The sequence below is a fragment of the Saimiri boliviensis genome, chromosome 1, assembly GCF_048565385.1.
Source record: "Saimiri boliviensis isolate mSaiBol1 chromosome 1, mSaiBol1.pri, whole genome shotgun sequence".
Taxonomy (NCBI): domain Eukaryota; kingdom Metazoa; phylum Chordata; class Mammalia; order Primates; family Cebidae; genus Saimiri; species Saimiri boliviensis.
The window spans coordinates 26,986,988-27,003,923 of NC_133449.1; the positions used below are offsets into that span (position 1 = coordinate 26,986,988).

A 16,936-nucleotide genomic window follows, 5' to 3' on the forward strand; every position below is an offset into this window, starting at 1 on the left:
TTGAGCAGCAGGAAATAACCTGTTCATCTGTTCCACTCATTGCAGGCCCAGGCAGCCGCTGAGCGACTGGGGTACCCTGTGTTGGTGCGTGCAGCCTTTGCCCTGGGCGGCCTGGGCTCTGGCTTTGCCTCTAACAGGGAGGAGCTCTCTGCTCTCGTGGCCCCAGCTTTTGCCCATACTAGCCAAGTGCTAGTAGACAAGTCTCTAAAGGGATGGAAGGAGATTGAGTACGAGGTGGTGAGAGACGCCTATGGCAACTGTGTCACGGTGAGTGAAGGAGGGAAGGGTGGGAGTCGTGTCAGGCAGAATGAGCTTTCGGAAGAGCAGAGGCCCAGGCCAAGGTCTTTGAGAGTTCTGTGTCCCTCAGACCCAGGTTAGGTATAGCCCCAGAGGCAGCAGGACCCTGGGGTGCAGCCTTCTGCCTTTCCTGACTCCTCTTGACAGTGACCTCCATGGCACCCCCCTTCACAGGTGTGTAACATGGAGAACTTGGACCCACTGGGCATCCACACTGGTGAGTCCATAGTGGTGGCCCCAAGCCAGACACTGAATGACAGGGAGTACCAGCTCCTGAGGCAGACGGCTATCAAGGTGACCCAGCACCTGGGAATTGTTGGGGAGTGCAATGTGCAGTATGCCTTGAACCCTGAGTCTGAGCAGGTAAGCTCTAGGCTGTAGAGCTGATAGTCTGGTTGTTACCCCCTCTTCTTGCATAATTTTGAGGTTGAGGTCTTTTGGCCTTACAGCCCCTGAAGTAGAAACTGGAATCATCTTTACTAGGGTTGGGCCTTAGGGAGGGCCCTTTGTTATCCATCCCTATAGGGAGGGCTTATTTTGCCTCCTTTCTGAGACCTCTCCTAGGCAGGAGCTTCTAGGCCAGTGACTTTTTTCCTTTATTTTCTTTCTTTGCAGTATTATATCATTGAAGTGAATGCCAGGCTCTCTCGCAGCTCTGCCCTGGCCAGTAAGGCCACAGGTTATCCACTGGCTTATGTGGCAGCCAAGCTAGCTTTGGGCATTCCTTTGCCTGAGCTCAGGTACGAGGATGAGGGAGAAATCACGGTGGGGAAGTGGGTCGGGGGCTGAAGAAAATACTGATAGGACAGGAAATATGAAAAGGGCATTGGCCTGGGTTTGTGAGAATAGAGATAACTATCTGGAAGCTCACCCTTTACACTTCCTTCACTGCCCTGACACCCCACCTGCTGGATTCCAGGAACTCTGTGACAGGGGGCACAGCAGCCTTTGAACCCAGCCTGGATTATTGTGTAGTGAAGATTCCTCGATGGGACCTTAGCAAGTTCCTGCGAGTCAGCACAAAGATTGGGAGCTGCATGAAAAGCGTTGGTGAGACTCATGCCCCTGGCACCCCCATGGGCCCCACCAGGACCGAGAATCTCAAATGTCAGAATTCCCTGGCTTGGCTTTTTAGCTCCTATGGGAGCAGGTGCTTAAGACATTTCAAACTAAGACTGTAGTCCTTGTCAGGTGTGGGGGAGGCATCTGAGGAAATCTGTGTTGGAATGCAGAATCTCTGGGATAGGTGCAAGCCATCAGACTATCTCATCTCATTTTACAGATGAGTAAACTGAGGTGCCCACTTGAGGAAGGCGACTGGGCTGAGGGCCCACAAAGGAGTAATGGGCAGAGCCAGCAACTGAAAGCTAGTCCTGGTCCCTAGCTGCGTGTCCTGTGTTCCCCCTGTGTTGCCTGTTGTATGTCAGAAAGTTCCATGGAACTCGACCCACAGTATTTCTTCATGGTGGCTTTTGCCCATGGCCTCATCATTAGGTTGTTGATACCAGTGACATTTTGTTCACTGTGTTAATTTAAATACTAATGTGTCAGGCAGATAGCTTCTGTTCTTTTTCTTTTCCTGTGAACCCTTCTTTTTTGGGGACAAGGGACATATTTTTGACAAGCACCGTGAACCCTTCTAAATCCAAATAAGCACAATGGCAGCTAGTCTTTTTTTTTTTTTTTTTTTTGAGATGGAGTTAGTTTTACTTGTTGCCCAGGAGAAAGTGCAGTGGCATGATCTGGGCTCACTGCAACCTCCGCCTCTCAGGTTCAAGCGATTCTCCTGCCATAGCCTCCGGGATAGCTGGGATTACAGGCATGCGCCACCATGCCCAGCTAATTTTGTATTTTTAGTAGAGTCATGTTTTCTACATGTTGGTCAGGCTGGTCTCAAAACTCCCAACCTCAGGTGATCTGCCCACCTCGGCCTTCCAAAGTCCTGGGATTACAGGTGTGAGCCACTGAGCCCGGCCTCTTTTTTTTGTTTGTTTTTGTTTTTGAGATGGAGTCTCACTCTGTTGCCCAGGCTGGAAAGCAGTAGCACGATCTTGGCTCACTGCAACCTCCGCCTCCCAGGTTCAAGTGATTCTCCTGCCTCAGCCTCTGGGGTAGCTGGAACTACGGGTGCATGCCACCATGTCCAGCTAATTTTTTGGTTTTTGTATTATTAGTAGATATGGGGTCTCACCATGTTAGCCAGGCTGGTCTTAATCTCCTGACCTCGTGATCGATCTGCCTTGGCCTCCTAAAGTGCTGGGATTACAGGCATGAGCCATCAAGCACCCCCGCTCCCCACCGCCTCTTTTTTTTTTGAGATGGAGTTTTGCTCTTGTTGCTCAGGCTAGAATGTAATGGCATGTTTTCTGCCTCCCAGGTTCAGGCAATTCTCCTGCTTCAGCCTCCCGAGCAGTGGGAATTACAGGGTGCGCCGCAATGCCTGGCTAATTTTGTATTTTTAGTAGAGAAGGGGTTTCTCCATGTTAGACTAGTCTTGAACTCCCAACCTCAGGTGATCTGCCCACCTTGGCCTCCCAAACTGCACCCAGCCAATGGCAGCCATTCTTTTTTTTTTTTTTTTTTTTTTTTTGAGACAGAGTTTCGCTCTTGTTACCCAGGCTGGAGTGCAATGGCGCGATCTCAGCTCACCGCAACCTCCGCCTCCTGGGTTCAGGCAATTCTCCTGCCTCAGCCTCCTGAGTAGCTGGGATTACAGGCACGTGCCACCATGCCCAGCTAATTTTTTGTATTTATAGTAGAGACGAGGTTTCACCATGTTGACCAGGATGGTCTCGATCTCTCGACCTTGTGATCCACCCGCCTCGGCCTCCCAAAGCGCTGGGATTACAAGCTTGAGCCACCGCACCCGGCCATGGCAGCCATTCTTAACGTATCTCCTCCTCTGTCACTTCCTGCTTTGGTCACTAAATGGCATTTTTTTTTAGTATGAGGTTTATGTCAGAGCAGGGTATCATAGACATTTACGGTAACAAGAAAATCAGTAAATGATGAATGGCTGAAACAGTTGTCTACCAAGCAGTGGCGGAACACATTGGAATTGAGTTAATATGTTTCTTTGTGTTACCTTTTTAGTTGGCTAAGACTATCCTCTAACATATTTCAACGAAAACAAAAATATGTATGTACCAGACACAGTGCCACCAGCTTCATGGATAAGAGCATTTTGTGGTGCTCCAAATTTCCATTTAGAGCAGTAGTGGCCTTTAAACAAGTGTGAGCTCAGATATTATTTCAGAATTTTTAGAAATTCTACAAGACTGCCAATTTATTCCTTCTGGATATGAATCTCTGTTATATGAAAATTAGAATAAACATGGGAATGAAGCCATAATTAAATTGTAGCATAAAGAAGTGGATTGAAAATAGACCAATGAAAGATTGGTTCCTGCATGAGACACTTGAACGTTTTACATCTATTCAAGTATTCTTGGAATGTGGTCTTCTTTGGTAACTTTTTGTAACTTTTACTATACAAGTAAGAAATATGAATCAAGGAAAATGAGAAAAGATAGTTTAACCAAAGAATAATAGTCACCTGTAGTCTTGCCTTACAGAGATTGATTAATTTGGTCATATATCTGACTGCATACATTTCTAGGCATATGTGTATGCATGTTAGGTTTCTCTTTTTGCTTTTTAGGTTTCTCTTTTTTTTTCTTTTTCTTTTTTAATGACCAAAACAAAGCATCTAAAACCGCAGCTTCTGGAAGAACCACTTGTTCTTGCCTGTCTTGTATCTCTCCTCAAACTTGACCTTGGCCTCTCGTCGGGCCTTGCGTTTAAGGGCAGGATCTCTGAAGACATCCTTATTGACGACAGTTTTGTCCAAGGGGATGTCCACAGAGTACCTTGTGGGCATCAGGTGATTGTAGTTGTAAACTTTCACAAAAGACTTGATCTTTGACCTCTTGGCGATCTTCTTCTTGCCCATGGCAGCTGTCACTTTGCGGGGATATCAGTCAATTCCAGCCACCAAAGCATGGCTGTAGGGGCAATCTGAGGTGCCATCATCAATGTTCTTCACGATGACGGCTTTGCGTCCAGAGTAGCGTCCAGCCAGGACAAGCACCACCTTCCCGGGTTTCATGAACTTGCCCATTTCGGCAGCACCCACTCGGGCCTACGGCAAAAAGGCGGTTTCTCTTTTTAAACAAATCTCAAAAGGTTTTATAATATAACCATAGTACAAAGAAATTGAACAAAATCAGTCACGGTGTACTTTCTTTTTTTTTTTTGAGACAGAGTTTTGCTCTTGTTACCCAGGCTGGAGTGCAATGGCGCGATCTCAGCTCACCGCAACCTCCGCCTCCTGGGTTCAGGCAATTCTCCTGCCTCAGCCTCCTGAGTAGCTGGGATTACAGGCACGTGCCACCATGCCCAGCTAATTTTTTGTATTTTTAGTAGAGACAGGGTTTCACCATGTTGACCGGGATAGTCTCGATCTCTTGACCTTGTGATCCACCTGCCTCGGCCTCCCAAAGTGCTGGGATTACAGGCTTGAGCCAACAGTGTACTTTCTTAACACTACTGTTAGCATCATAGTGTTTTTAAAACTTTTTTAAAGAAACATAAGACCAGGCGTGGTGGCTCACGCCTGTAATCCCAGCACTTTGGGAGGCTGAGGCGGGTGGATCACAAGGTCAAGAGATCGAGACCATCCCGTCTGTACATGGTGAAACCCCGTCTCTACTAAAAATACAAAACATTAGCTGGGCATGGTGGCACGTGCCTGTAATCCCAGCTACTCAGGAGGCTGAGGCAGGAGAATTGCCTGAACCCAGGAGGCGGAGGTTGCGGTGAGCTGAGATCGCGCCATTGCACTCCAGCCTGGGTAACAAGAACGAAACTCCGTCTAAAAAAAAAAAAAAAAAAAAAAAAAAAGAAAAAAAAAGAAACATAAATGTTGGGCTTAAACCCCTGGAGTAAATGGCCAAAGGAGATGAACAAAACTTTACAGAAGAAGAAATCACTAAGCAAACCTGGGGAAAAGACAGTTCCTTTTATTAGTAAATAGAAATCTAGTTAAATGAAGGCCGGGCGTGGTGGCTCACTCCTGTAATCCAAGCACTTTGGAGGCCAAGGCGGGCGGATCACCTGAGGTCGGGAGTTCAAGACCAGCCTGACCAACATGGTGAAACCCTGTCTATTAAAAAAAAAAAAAAAAAAAAAAAAGAAGAAATCTAGTTAAATGAAATACCGTTTATGCCCACTTCTCAGAAGGTTGATTAAACATTGTATTATATGGCACAGACTTCTATAAAGCTATTTGTACTTATCAAGGTCCATAAAATTGTCTTACCTATTGCCTCTACACTCCTAGAAATTTATCCTAAGGAGATTATCCAAAACAGAAAACATCACATCCAGTCCAGGCACACTGGCTGTAATTAATCCCGGCTCTTTGGAAAGCTGAGGTGGGAGGATCACTTGAGCCGAGTTCAAGGTTGCAGTGAGCTGTGATTGCACCACTGCATTCCAGCCTGGGTGACAGGGTGAGATCCTGTCTGTTTAAAAAAGAAAGAAAGAAAAAACATCACAGCCTAATTTATAATTATGAAAATTCTTTTTTTTGAGACAGAGTCTTGCTCTGTCACCCATGCTGGAATGCAGTGGCGCAATCTCAGCCTCAGCTCACTGCCTTTGCCATCTCCCGAGTTCAAACAATTCCGGCTCAGCCTCCCGAGTAGCTGGAATTATAGGCATGTCCCACCACACCTGGCTAATTTTTGTATTTTTGTAGAGACACGGTTTCACTACTTTGGGCAGGCTGGTCTTGAAATCCTGACCTCAGGTGATCCATCTGCCTCAGCCTCCCAAAGTGCTGGAATGACAGGCATGAGCAACCGCAACCTGCTAAAAACCTTTTTTTTTTTTTTTTTAATACAGAATTTTATTATGTCACTCAGGGTGGAGTGCAATCACATGATTGTAGCTCACTGCAGCTTGGATCTCCTAGGCTTAAGTAATCCTCCCACCCCAGCCTCCTGAGGAGTGAGACTACAGGTATACATCACCACACTCTGCTAATTTTTCTTTCTTTTTTTTTTTTTTTTTGAGATGGAGTTTCGCTCTTGTTACCCAGGCTGGAGTGCAATGGCGCGATCTCGGCTCACCGCAACCTCCGCCTTCTGGGTTCAGACAATTCTCCTGCCTCAGCCTCCTGAGTAGCTCAGATTACAGGCATGTGCCACCATGCCCAGCTACTTTTTTGTATTTTTAGTAGAGACAGGGTTTCACCATATTGACCAGGATGGTCTCGATCTGTTGACCTCGTGATCCACCCGCCTTGGCCTCCCAAAGTGCTGGGATTACAGGCTTGAGCCACCGCGCCTGGCCTAATTTTTTTTTCTTTAATTATTTTTTGTAGAGATGGAGGTCTCACTATGTTATGCAGACTGGTCTTGATCTGCCTCAAGTGATCTTTCTGCCTCAGCCTCCCAAAGTGTTGGATTACAGGCGTGAGCCACTAGGACTGCCTAATTGTCAACACTTAAAGTTAATGGGCTGGGCTCAGTGGCTCACACCTATAATCCCAGCACTTTGGGAGGCCAGGGTGGGCAGATCAGAAGGTTGGGAGTTCGAGACCAGCTTGGCCAACATGGTGAAACCCTATCTCTAATAAAAACACAAAAATTAGCTGGGTGTGGTGGTGCATGCCTCTAGTCCCAGCTACTCAGGAGGCTGAGGCAGGAGAGTTGCTTGAACCTGGGAAGTGGAGGTTGCAGTGAGCTGAGATCACACCACTGACTCCAGCCTGGGAGACAGAGACTCCATCTCAAAAAAAAAAAAAAAAAAACCTAAATGTCCTTTAGTTAGCAGTTAAATTATGGCAAATCATATAAGAATTAAGTTGGTGGGCCATGCGCGGTGACTCACCCCTGTAATCCCAGCACTTTGGGAGGCCGAGGCGGGTGGATCACGAGGTCAACAGATCGAGACCATCCTGGTCAACATGGTGAAACCCCGTCTGTACTAAAAATACAAAAAATTAGCTGGGCATGGTGGCACATGCCTGTAATCCCAGCTACTCAGGAGGCTGAGGCAGGAGAATTGCCTGAACCCAGGAGGTGGAGATTGCGGTGAGCCGAGATTGCGCCATTGCACTCCAGCCTGGGTAACGAGCGAAACTCTGTCTCAAAAAAAAAAAAAAAAAAGAATTAAGTTGGTATTTGCCAGGCATGGTGGCTCATGCCTGGAATCCCAGCACTTTGGGAGGCCAAGGCAGATGGATCACCTGAGGTGAGAGCACCCTGTGGTCATCTCCAAGTTCATCCAGGAGGCTAAGGGAGTTCAAGACCAGCCTGACCAACATGGTGAAACCCTGTCTCTACTAAAAATGCAAAAACTAGTCGGGCATGGTGGCAGATGCCTGTAATCCCAGCTTCTTGGTCCATTTGAACCCAGGAGGCAGAGGTTGCAGTGAGCCAAGATTGCACCACTGCACTCCAGCCTGGGCGAAAAGAGCAAAACTCCATCTCCAAAAAAAAAAAAAATTAAGTTAGTGTTTACGAGGCCACATGGCAATGTGAAAACATATATGATGAGGGAAAAAACGGGATGGAAATTATATATACATTGTGATCGTGTGTAAGACATACCTATGAAGTAAAGTCCAGAAAGAAAAACTCTAAAATGATTGTTGTAAATGTGATTTGCTCTGGATGGATGAGTAGTAGCGATCGTCTTCCTATTATCTACACTTTTAAAAAACGTTTTAAAGAATGAGACAGATTACAGATATTATCACTATGTGAAGAAGCAAGCCCAATAACTGGACAGCCATCAGTGGTTTGGGCCACTGTGATAAACTATTCCAATATCCAATATATGGGGCTATATTCTAATATCCCCAGGCCCATTTTGGGCATATTGATTCTATGTTCATCAATAAGCAGAAAACCTGAACTTACTCATGAAAATGGTAGGGAAAAGAAATGTAAGTTAAGATTTCTTAATTGCGAAACACTATGAATCCCACTATCATGGGACTTGCCTTGAGAATCTCCCAGAGTCTTGACTACAAACCGTAGGTGTTATGGACATGCCTTCCTTCCACCCCTTCTACCTACACGCCTCCAGTCCTTTCATTCCGTTCTTCTAGGCGAAGTCATGGGCATTGGGCGTTCATTTGAGGAGGCCTTCCAGAAGGCCCTGCGCATGGTGGATGAGAATTGTGTGGGCTTTGATCACACAGTGAAACCAGTCAGCGATATGGTAAGTAGCTCCCCTCCCCTGGCAACACCCCTAAAATAGATCCTGTTTCTCTTTGCCCCCAGAGCATGAGCTTGCTACCAGTAACACTAGCAGCAGTCATCATTGGACATTTGCTTCGTTTTCACTTTGCTGAGAATTTTGAGATGTGTCATTATCACGCAAGGATGTATTACTAGACTTGTTTTTACAGATGAGTAAACTGAGACTTACGTTATAGAAATTAATTGCTCAAAAGGCCAGGCACGGTGGCTCAAGCCTGTAATCCCAGCACTTTGGGAGGCCAAGGCGGGTGGATCACGAGGTCAAGAGATCAAGACCATCCTGGTCAACATGGTGAAACCCCGTCTCTACTAAAAATACAAAAAAATTAGCTAGGCATGGTGGCACGTGCCTGTAATCCCAGCTACTTAGGAGGCTGAGGCAGGAGAATTGCCTGAGCCCAGGAGGCGGAGGTTGCGGTGAGCCGAGACCGCGCCATTGCACTCCAGCCTGGGTAACGAGCGAAACTCCGTCTCAAAAAAAAAAAAAAAAAAGAAAGAAATTAATTGCTCAAAGCCACATAGCCAGTGAGAAGTAGAGCCAAATTGATATCCAGGTGTTTGCAATTACAGAGCCTGTGCTCTAGTGTACAGCTTCCCCTTCCTAAGACAGAGGCAGCTACTCATGCTCAGGCTTTTAGATGGGCTGGCAGTAGCTTCCCTCTGTCTACCCTCTTTCTATTAGGAGTTGGAGACTCCAACAGATAAGCGGATTTTTGTGGTGGCAGCTGCTCTGTGGGCTGGTTATTCGGTGGACCGCCTGTATGAGCTCACACGCATCGACCGCTGGTTCCTGCACCGAATGAAGCGCATCATAGCACATGCCCAGCTGCTAGAACAACACCGTGGGCAGCCTTTGCTCCCAGACCTGCTGCAACAGGCCAAGTGTCTTGGCTTCTCAGACAAGCAGATTGCCCTTGCAGTTCTGAGGTTAGAGGTGGCAATGAGAGCTTCCAGCTGAGAACTACAGGGCAGAGAACCTTTGAATCAGTGAGGGACCCTTGGGAGGGAGGAAGGAGAGTGTGGGGAGAGCTTTAGAGGCTTCTGACCTTGGTCCCAAGGATATTTTCCTCTCATCCCTGCCCTGGGTTCTTAACTCTCTATCAGTCTGTACCCTACTCTCTAAGCCTGTGTTTCAGATGTTTCTTCCCTTTTAGCACAGAGCTGGCTGTTCGCAAGCTTCGCCAGGAACTGGGGATCTGTCCAGCAGTGAAACAAATTGACACAGTTGCAGCAGAGTGGCCAGCGCAGACAAATTACCTGTACCTGACATATTGGGGAACCACCCATGACCTCACCTTTCGAACGCCTCATGTCCTAGTCCTTGGCTCTGGCGTCTACCGTATTGGCTCCAGCGTTGAATTTGACTGGTGTGCTGTAGGCTGCATCCAGCAGCTCCGAAAGGTCAGAGTTCATTTTCATTCCAGTTTCCTTGTTGTTCTGTTCATTTCTAGCAATTGCTTGGCACTAATCCTAGCATTTCCTATTAATTGCCACCCCTTACTTTGGTCATAGAGCTTTGGGGTGGGGGTTCTCTTAGGGCATCTCTCATGTCTCATACAGTACGTGAATCTCCTCCTCAACACTTTGTACCTTCCCTCCCAAGGCAGGGGTCCTCTGCAGCTCTTTCAGAGGAAGCTGTGCTGGCACTCTTTGAAGTAGGGGGCTTTGGCTTAGTTTCTCCATGATTTTCCTCCCACCTGACTGCTAAGTATCCTTCCCCTCCCTGTTGCAGATGGGGTATAAGACCATCATGGTGAACTACAACCCAGAGACAGTCAGCACCGACTATGACATGTGTGATCGACTCTACTTTGATGAGATATCTTTTGAGGTGAGAGGGATGGGGGCTTCCTGGTAGCTTGTGGCCAGGGTCAAGTGGAACAGCTGGCTGACCTAAGATTCTCTGAAACTTGGTGGGGGCTAGGGGAAGCAGTGAGCAGGAAGGCTCAGATTCTTTTTTTTTTTTTTTTTTTTTGAGACGGAGTTTCGCTCTTGTTACCCAGGCTGGAGTGCAATGGCGCGATCTCGGCTCACCGCAACCTCCGCCTCCTGGGTTCAGGCAATTCTCCTGCCTCAGCCTCCTGAATAGCTCGGATTACAGGCACGCGCCACCATGCCCAACTACTTTTTTGTATTTTTGGTAGAGACGGGGTTTCACCATATTGACCAGGATGGTCTCGATCTCTTGACCTCGTGGTCCACCCGCCTCGGCCTCCCAAAGTGCTGGGATTACAGGCTTGAGCCACCGCGCCCGGCTGGAAGGCTCAGATTCTTGCCCTCTTTTGCTGCCACCACTTGTTTCTTCCCCTGCACTGTAGGTGGTGATGGACATCTACGAGCTTGAGAACCCTGAGGGTGTGATCCTATCCATGGGTGGACAACTGCCCAACAACATGGCCATGGCGTTGCATCGGCAGCAGTGTCGGGTACTGGGCACCTCCCCTGAAGCCATCGACTCAGCTGAGAACCGTTTCAAGTTTTCTCGGCTCCTTGACACCATTGGTATCAGCCAGCCTCAGTGGAGGGAGCTCAGTGACCTTGAGGTAGGCTGGGACCTGGTGGGAGACCTGGAGGCTGGGTGATGCTTGGGGGTGAGTGTGAACAACCCAGCTAAGCTCCCTACCTCCTGTAGTCTGCTCGACAGTTCTGCCAGACTGTGGGGTACCCCTGTGTGGTGCGCCCCTCCTATGTGCTGAGCGGTGCTGCTATGAATGTGGCCTACACAGATGGGGACCTGGAGCGCTTCCTGAGCAGTGCAGCAGCCGTCTCAAAAGAGCATCCTGTGGTCATCTCCAAGTTCATCCAGGAGGCTAAGGTGGGAGGCTGCAGAAGTGAAGTCTCTTGAGGGCGTGCTGCCAGCCCTGGAGGAGAAAAAATGTCTTCTCTGTTCCGGCAGAATCGTAGGCACCAGGGCTGGGAACGGTGGGTTATGTGGGGCTTGTTAAAGGAAGAGACAATCCTAGAGTAAGTGGGAAAAGACAGTGGCCCTCGCCCTAGGTCGCACTGTGTTTCCTTGACTAGGAGATTGACGTGGATGCTGTGGCTTCTGATGGTGTGGTGGCAGCCATTGCCATCTCTGAGCATGTGGAGAATGCAGGTGTGCATTCAGGTGATGCCACACTTGTCACCCCCCCACAAGATATCACTGCCAAAACCCTGGAGCGGATCAAAGCCATCGTGCATGCCGTGGGCCAGGAGCTACAGGTCACGGGACCCTTCAATCTGCAGCTCATTGCCAAGGTAACAAGGCCAAAGGAAAGGACTAAAAGGCCACAGCTCCTCCATATTCTGTGCTGGCCACAGTGCCATGAAGCCCTGCACCGTCTCCTCCCTTCATCCAAGAAGGCAGGGAAGCTGGAGGGAAGGGGCTGTAGCTAGAGCCCATGGTGTTGGGGCTTATGACAGTCAGTCACCCTAAACCCTGCTCAGACTGATCCCCCAGACTAGTGACTGAGAGGAAGAGTCTAGGCCTGTAGATGGTGTCAGCAAGGCCAGCCTGCAGAAGGCCTGACCAGTCTTCTCTGTCCCAGGACGACCAGCTGAAAGTTATTGAATGCAATGTACGCGTCTCTCGCTCCTTCCCCTTCGTCTCCAAGACACTGGGCGTGGACCTAGTAGCCTTGGCCACTCGAGTCATCATGGGGGAAGAAGTGGAACCTGTGGGCCTCATGACTGGTTCTGGAGTCGTGGGAGTAAAGGTAAGGAGTATTGAAACCCTCAGGGTTAGCAGAAAAACAGCAGGAGAGAGGTCACTTACCACACAGAGTTGTCAATCAGCTTGTAAACCAAGCACCACATTGCCAGATCATGGGGGTAATGAGGTGGTCATTGTCCCTTAGGAGCTTACTTTATGGGAATGGCAGGCAAGAGAACTTGGATCTCAAAAAATCCAAGTATGGAACAGTCTGATAAAACTACGTATTTGAACTATACACAGAATGCTGGAGGAGTTCGGAGACGGGAGGTGCTGTTTCCAAAAGGGATGATCTGGGAAGGCTTGAGAGAAGGGGAGCTAGTTGAATCGAGTTTTGAAAGATGGTTAAGGTTTTTTATTTGCAAGGGCACATGCTAAGCAGAAGCCGAGGGAAGACCCCAAGTATGTTTGGGAAGCGGTAGGGCACACAGAGGGTGGCAACCAGAGGGCTGGCTGACCCTGCCATTCGGGTGAGATCCAGAACAGAGGGCCGTGTTCGTCTCCGCTGGCGGGGGAGGAGGTCCTCTCACACCTTGGCCCTCTCTCTTCCTCCTGCTCCTGTAGGTGCCTCAGTTCTCCTTCTCCCGCTTGGCGGGTGCTGACGTGGTGTTGGGTGTGGAAATGACCAGTACTGGGGAGGTGGCCGGCTTCGGGGAGAGCCGCTGTGAGGCCTACCTCAAGGCCATGCTAAGCACCGGCTTTAAGATCCCCAAGAAGAATATCCTGCTGACCATTGGCAGCTATAAGGTACCAGAATCCAGGAGGGCTTTCCGAGGGCCGTGACTCCCTGGGCCAGGGCTGACCTTGAAACGGAAGACAGGAGGAACACAATTTCATCCTTCTGTTTGGTTTCAGAACAAAAGCGAGCTGCTCCCAACTGTGCGGCTGCTGGAGAGCCTGGGCTACAGCCTCTATGCCAGTCTGGGCACAGCTGACTTCTACACTGAGCATGGCGTCAAGGTACAGGAGCTCTGCCAACCTACCCCACCGCTCTACCTCCCCAAGGGGGTGAAAATACTGCACCAAAGAATTATCTCTGCCGGACATGGTGGCATAAGGCTATAGTCCCAGATACTCAGGAGGCTGAGTCAGGAGTCTCTTGAGCCCAGGAGGTAGAGGCTGCAGTGAGCTGTGAGTGTGCAGTGGGTGTACCATCGCACTCCAGCTTGGGAAACATGCTGTCTCAAAGAAAAAAGGAAAGGAGTTAGCTCCGATTCCCCTACTTTTATTATTACCATTATACTAATAAGCTATATTCCATGTAAAAAGCAGAATACACAGAAAGCAAAGAGAAAAGTCTCTTAAAATCTCTCTACCACTATTCTGGTATTTTTCCTTCCAGAATTTTCCATGTGTACATGTATGTGAGCTCATACTACACCTAGTCCTTGGTAACCTACCTTACTTAGTGTCGACATCTTTCCTGTCAAAAAAGATACTTTGCCAATATCAAATGGAGGCAGCTCCCGGTCCCCACTCTACGCGTCCTCAGTCTCCTCATCATGGGCTCTTGGGCCAGCTCCTCTCCTTTCTGGCTGGCCTTCCTGACCCCTGCCAGGTTCAGCTTGGCCCTCACCTTGGCTCCGGGTTGGCAGGTAACAGCTGTGGACTGGCACTTTGAGGAGGCTGTGGATGGTGAGTGCCCACCACAGCGGAGCATCCTGGAGCAGCTGGCTGAGAAAAACTTTGAGCTGGTGATTAACCTGTCCATGCGTGGAGCTGGGGGCCGGCGTCTCTCTTCCTTTGTCACCAAGGGCTACCGCACCCGGCGCTTGGCCGCTGATTTCTCTGTGCCCCTAATCATTGATATCAAGTGCACCAAACTCTTCGTAGAGGTAACTGAGCCCCACTTGCTGGGAGGGAGTCTGCTAGTGTTGATGGGGGAAAGAAAGGGAGGAGTGATATGGAACAGCCATGCTAGTAATAAAGGTTTGTGGCTACAGAGGAAGAGAAGGTGGATATGGAGAGTGCAGAGCCTGGTTTATGGGAAAACCTAAATTCCTACCTATAACTCCCAGGATCGCCCTTCCCTTAAATCAAAGCTGACTGCTTTCCACTTGCAGGCCCTAGGCCAGATTGGGCCAGCCCCTCCTTTGAAGGTACATGTTGACTGTATGACCTCCCAAAAGCTTGTGCGACTGCCAGGTAAGTCTTTGGGGAGAACTTGGCTTCTGGACACTGGCAGCAGCAGGCATAGAGACCCACACAGCCCAGGCCACTGGTGCAAAGAGCCTGTGTGGGCATGGGTGCCAGTGAGGGCCAGTGACCCTTACCTCTGTGTATCCTCTCCAGCTGGTGAAGGATGGCTGGGGGGCCCACTCTCTGCCCTGGACTGCACAGACTGATGATCCCAGAATCTTTCTGACTTTTTCATTCCTGGATCCACAGTGGCCTTATCTGGGATTTTTTTTTTTTTTTTTTTTTTTGAGATGGAGTCTTGCTCCATCACCCAGGTTGGAGTGCAGTGACGTGATCTCGGCTCACTTCAACCTCTGCCTCCCAGGTTCAAGTGATTCTTCTGCCTCAGCCTTCCAAGTAGCTGGGATTACAGGCGTGTGCTACCACACCAGGCTAAATTTTGTATTTTTAGTAGAGACGGGGTTTCACCATGTTGGTCAGCCTGTTCTCGAACTCCTGACCTCCATGATCCACCTGCCTCGGCCTCCCAAAGTGCTGGGATTACAGGCATGAGCTACCATGCCTGGCCCATCCTTCCTATTTTTGACTCTTCCTGTAATCTTGCTGCTTTTATGTTCTCCCAGGATTGATTGATGTCCATGTGCACCTGCGGGAACCAGGTGGGACACATAAGGAGGACTTTGCCTCAGGCACGGCCGCTGCTCTGGCTGGGGGTGTCACCATGGTGTGTGCCATGCCTAATACCCGGCCCCCCATCATCGACGCCCCTGCTCTGGCCCTGGCCCAGAAGGTGAGCCACTGCACTCCTCTTCCTGGTATTGGAGACCCACATGCCCCCACCAACCACCCTTGCCTCCCTGAGACCTTTTCCCTCTGCCCCTCCCCATGGGCCCAGGCCACTGGTGCAGGCTAGCCTGTGTGGGCATGGGTGCCAGTGAACGCCAGTGACCCTTACCTCTGTGTATCCTCTCCAGCTGGCAGAGGCTGGTGCCCGCTGTGACTATGCCTTATTCCTTGGAGCCTCATCTGAAAATGCAGGAACCTTGGGCCCTGTGGCTGGGTCTGCGGCCGGGCTGAAGCTCTACCTCAGCGAGACCTTCTCTGAGCTGCGGCTGGACAGTGTGGTCCAGTGGATGGAGGTAGGAAGCATGCATGTGGCAGGCAGCTACCACCCAGTTTCTCCTGGCTTATAGGCCCCTACCTAAGTGGGCTGGCAGCAGTAAGGATTCAGGGGAGCTCCTGGGGGCTCTGGGCTCTGATTGGTGAGTACAGTCAGAGATTCTGCACACTCCCTCATCAGTTCTTTCTGCCCCCAGCATTTTGAGACATGGCCCTCCCACCTCCCCATTGTGGCTCACGCAGAACAGCAGAGCGTGGCTGCTGTTCTCATGGTGGCTCAGCTGACTCAGCGCTCAGTGCACATATGTCACGTGGCACGGAAGGAAGAGGTAAGAGTTCACCAGAGGTCCTGCTGTCCCTGTTGCCTTCCCAGTAACATTAAAGGTCAGGGTAGTCCTTGGGGACAGGAGACAGCGGGAGGAGAGTCTCGAACCGGCGTCCTTGCAGCTCTGCCTCATCAATTTTCAGAGCAGGGATGTTGGCCAACGGTACTCTCTGTAGGGCGGGGCATATGGGTGGTGCCTCTTCTGGATCTTTCTGTTGTCCCTCAGATCCTGCTAATTAAAGCTGCAAAGGCACGGGGCCTGCCAGTGACCTGCGAGGTGGCTCCCCATCACCTGTTCCTAAGCCGTGATGACCTGGAGCGCCTGGGGCCTGGGAAGGGGGAGGTCCGGCCTGAGCTTGGCTCCCGCCAGGATGTGGAAGCCCTGTGGGAGAACATGGCTGTCATCGATTGCTTTGCCTCAGACCATGGTGAGAGAACCCAGCATGTACCTCCTCTGCCGAATGGGGCTTGTGGGATAGCCCTAGCAAGAAAATGGGAGCCAGGTCAGGCCTCGGGGCTCTCCAAGGACAGGGTCTTTATCTGAATGGGACCCTAGCCTCTGGGGTGCCTGGTCTGTGATAGGTGCCTGAAAGAATGAATGAGCCTGTGAGTAAAACTGAAAATGAAAGAATACGTGGGTAAAAGTGTGGGCTCCAGAAGACAGCAGCAGTCCTGTTGCCCTCATTTCCAATTCCCAGAAAAAATAAGCATCGGGAGTGGTAGTGAGCGTAAGGAGGTTGTTGGAAGTGCAGTCCTGGGATGTGGATGGATGACTTCCCAGGCGTGGAGGTGGTTGGTCCTGAGGGTAATGGCTTTCTTTCTCCCAGCTCCCCATACCTTGGAGGAGAAATGTGGGTCCAGGCCCCCACCTGGCTTCCCAGGGTTAGAGACCATGCTGCCGTTACTGCTGACGGCTGTAAGCGAGGGCCGGCTCAGCCTGGACGACCTGCTGCAGCGATTGCACCACAATCCTCGGCGCATCTTTCACCTGCCCCCACAGGACGACACCTATGTGGAGGTGTGGGAATAAGGCCCAGAGCAGGAGGGGGGCTCTCCAGCCCTAAGATCTATTCTCTGGGGTAGCGT

At 49.9% G+C, this 16,936-nt stretch overlaps 2 protein-coding genes across 3 annotated transcripts in view; one reads left to right on the forward strand and one right to left on the reverse strand.

Annotated features, from left to right (window-relative positions):
- CAD (carbamoyl-phosphate synthetase 2, aspartate transcarbamylase, and dihydroorotase) overlaps positions 1-16,936 on the forward strand; it is a 30,333-nt gene that overhangs the window by 8,619 nt on the left and 4,778 nt on the right. For both annotated transcript variants that reach the window (XM_003941561.4, XM_039461384.2), the window contains exons 12-32: positions 46-267; positions 472-660; positions 913-1,037; positions 1,217-1,347; positions 8,420-8,532; positions 9,256-9,500; positions 9,728-9,974; positions 10,306-10,404; positions 10,892-11,116; positions 11,206-11,388; positions 11,595-11,813; positions 12,104-12,271; positions 12,832-13,014; positions 13,123-13,227; positions 13,863-14,102; positions 14,331-14,412; positions 15,030-15,196; positions 15,381-15,545; positions 15,723-15,854; positions 16,077-16,278; positions 16,678-16,868. In XM_003941561.4, the coding sequence (XP_003941610.2) occupies positions 46-267; positions 472-660; positions 913-1,037; positions 1,217-1,347; positions 8,420-8,532; positions 9,256-9,500; positions 9,728-9,974; positions 10,306-10,404; positions 10,892-11,116; positions 11,206-11,388; positions 11,595-11,813; positions 12,104-12,271; positions 12,832-13,014; positions 13,123-13,227; positions 13,863-14,102; positions 14,331-14,412; positions 15,030-15,196; positions 15,381-15,545; positions 15,723-15,854; positions 16,077-16,278; positions 16,678-16,868 (3,633 nt within the window). The remainder of the gene's footprint in view (positions 1-45; positions 268-471; positions 661-912; positions 1,038-1,216; positions 1,348-8,419; positions 8,533-9,255; positions 9,501-9,727; positions 9,975-10,305; positions 10,405-10,891; positions 11,117-11,205; positions 11,389-11,594; positions 11,814-12,103; positions 12,272-12,831; positions 13,015-13,122; positions 13,228-13,862; positions 14,103-14,330; positions 14,413-15,029; positions 15,197-15,380; positions 15,546-15,722; positions 15,855-16,076; positions 16,279-16,677; positions 16,869-16,936) is intronic.
- On the reverse strand, positions 3,965-4,446 carry LOC120360695 (large ribosomal subunit protein eL27-like). The gene has a single exon (XM_074395459.1). The coding sequence runs from the start codon at positions 4,247-4,249 to the stop codon at positions 4,007-4,009; it is 243 nt and encodes an 80-aa protein (XP_074251560.1). The 5' UTR covers positions 4,250-4,446; the 3' UTR covers positions 3,965-4,006.

Excerpts from the sequence above, each read along its gene's own strand:
- LOC120360695 (XM_074395459.1), bottom strand. The coding sequence starts at position 4,249 with ATGGGCAAGAAGAAGATCGCCAAGAGGTCAAAGATCAAGTCTTTTGTG.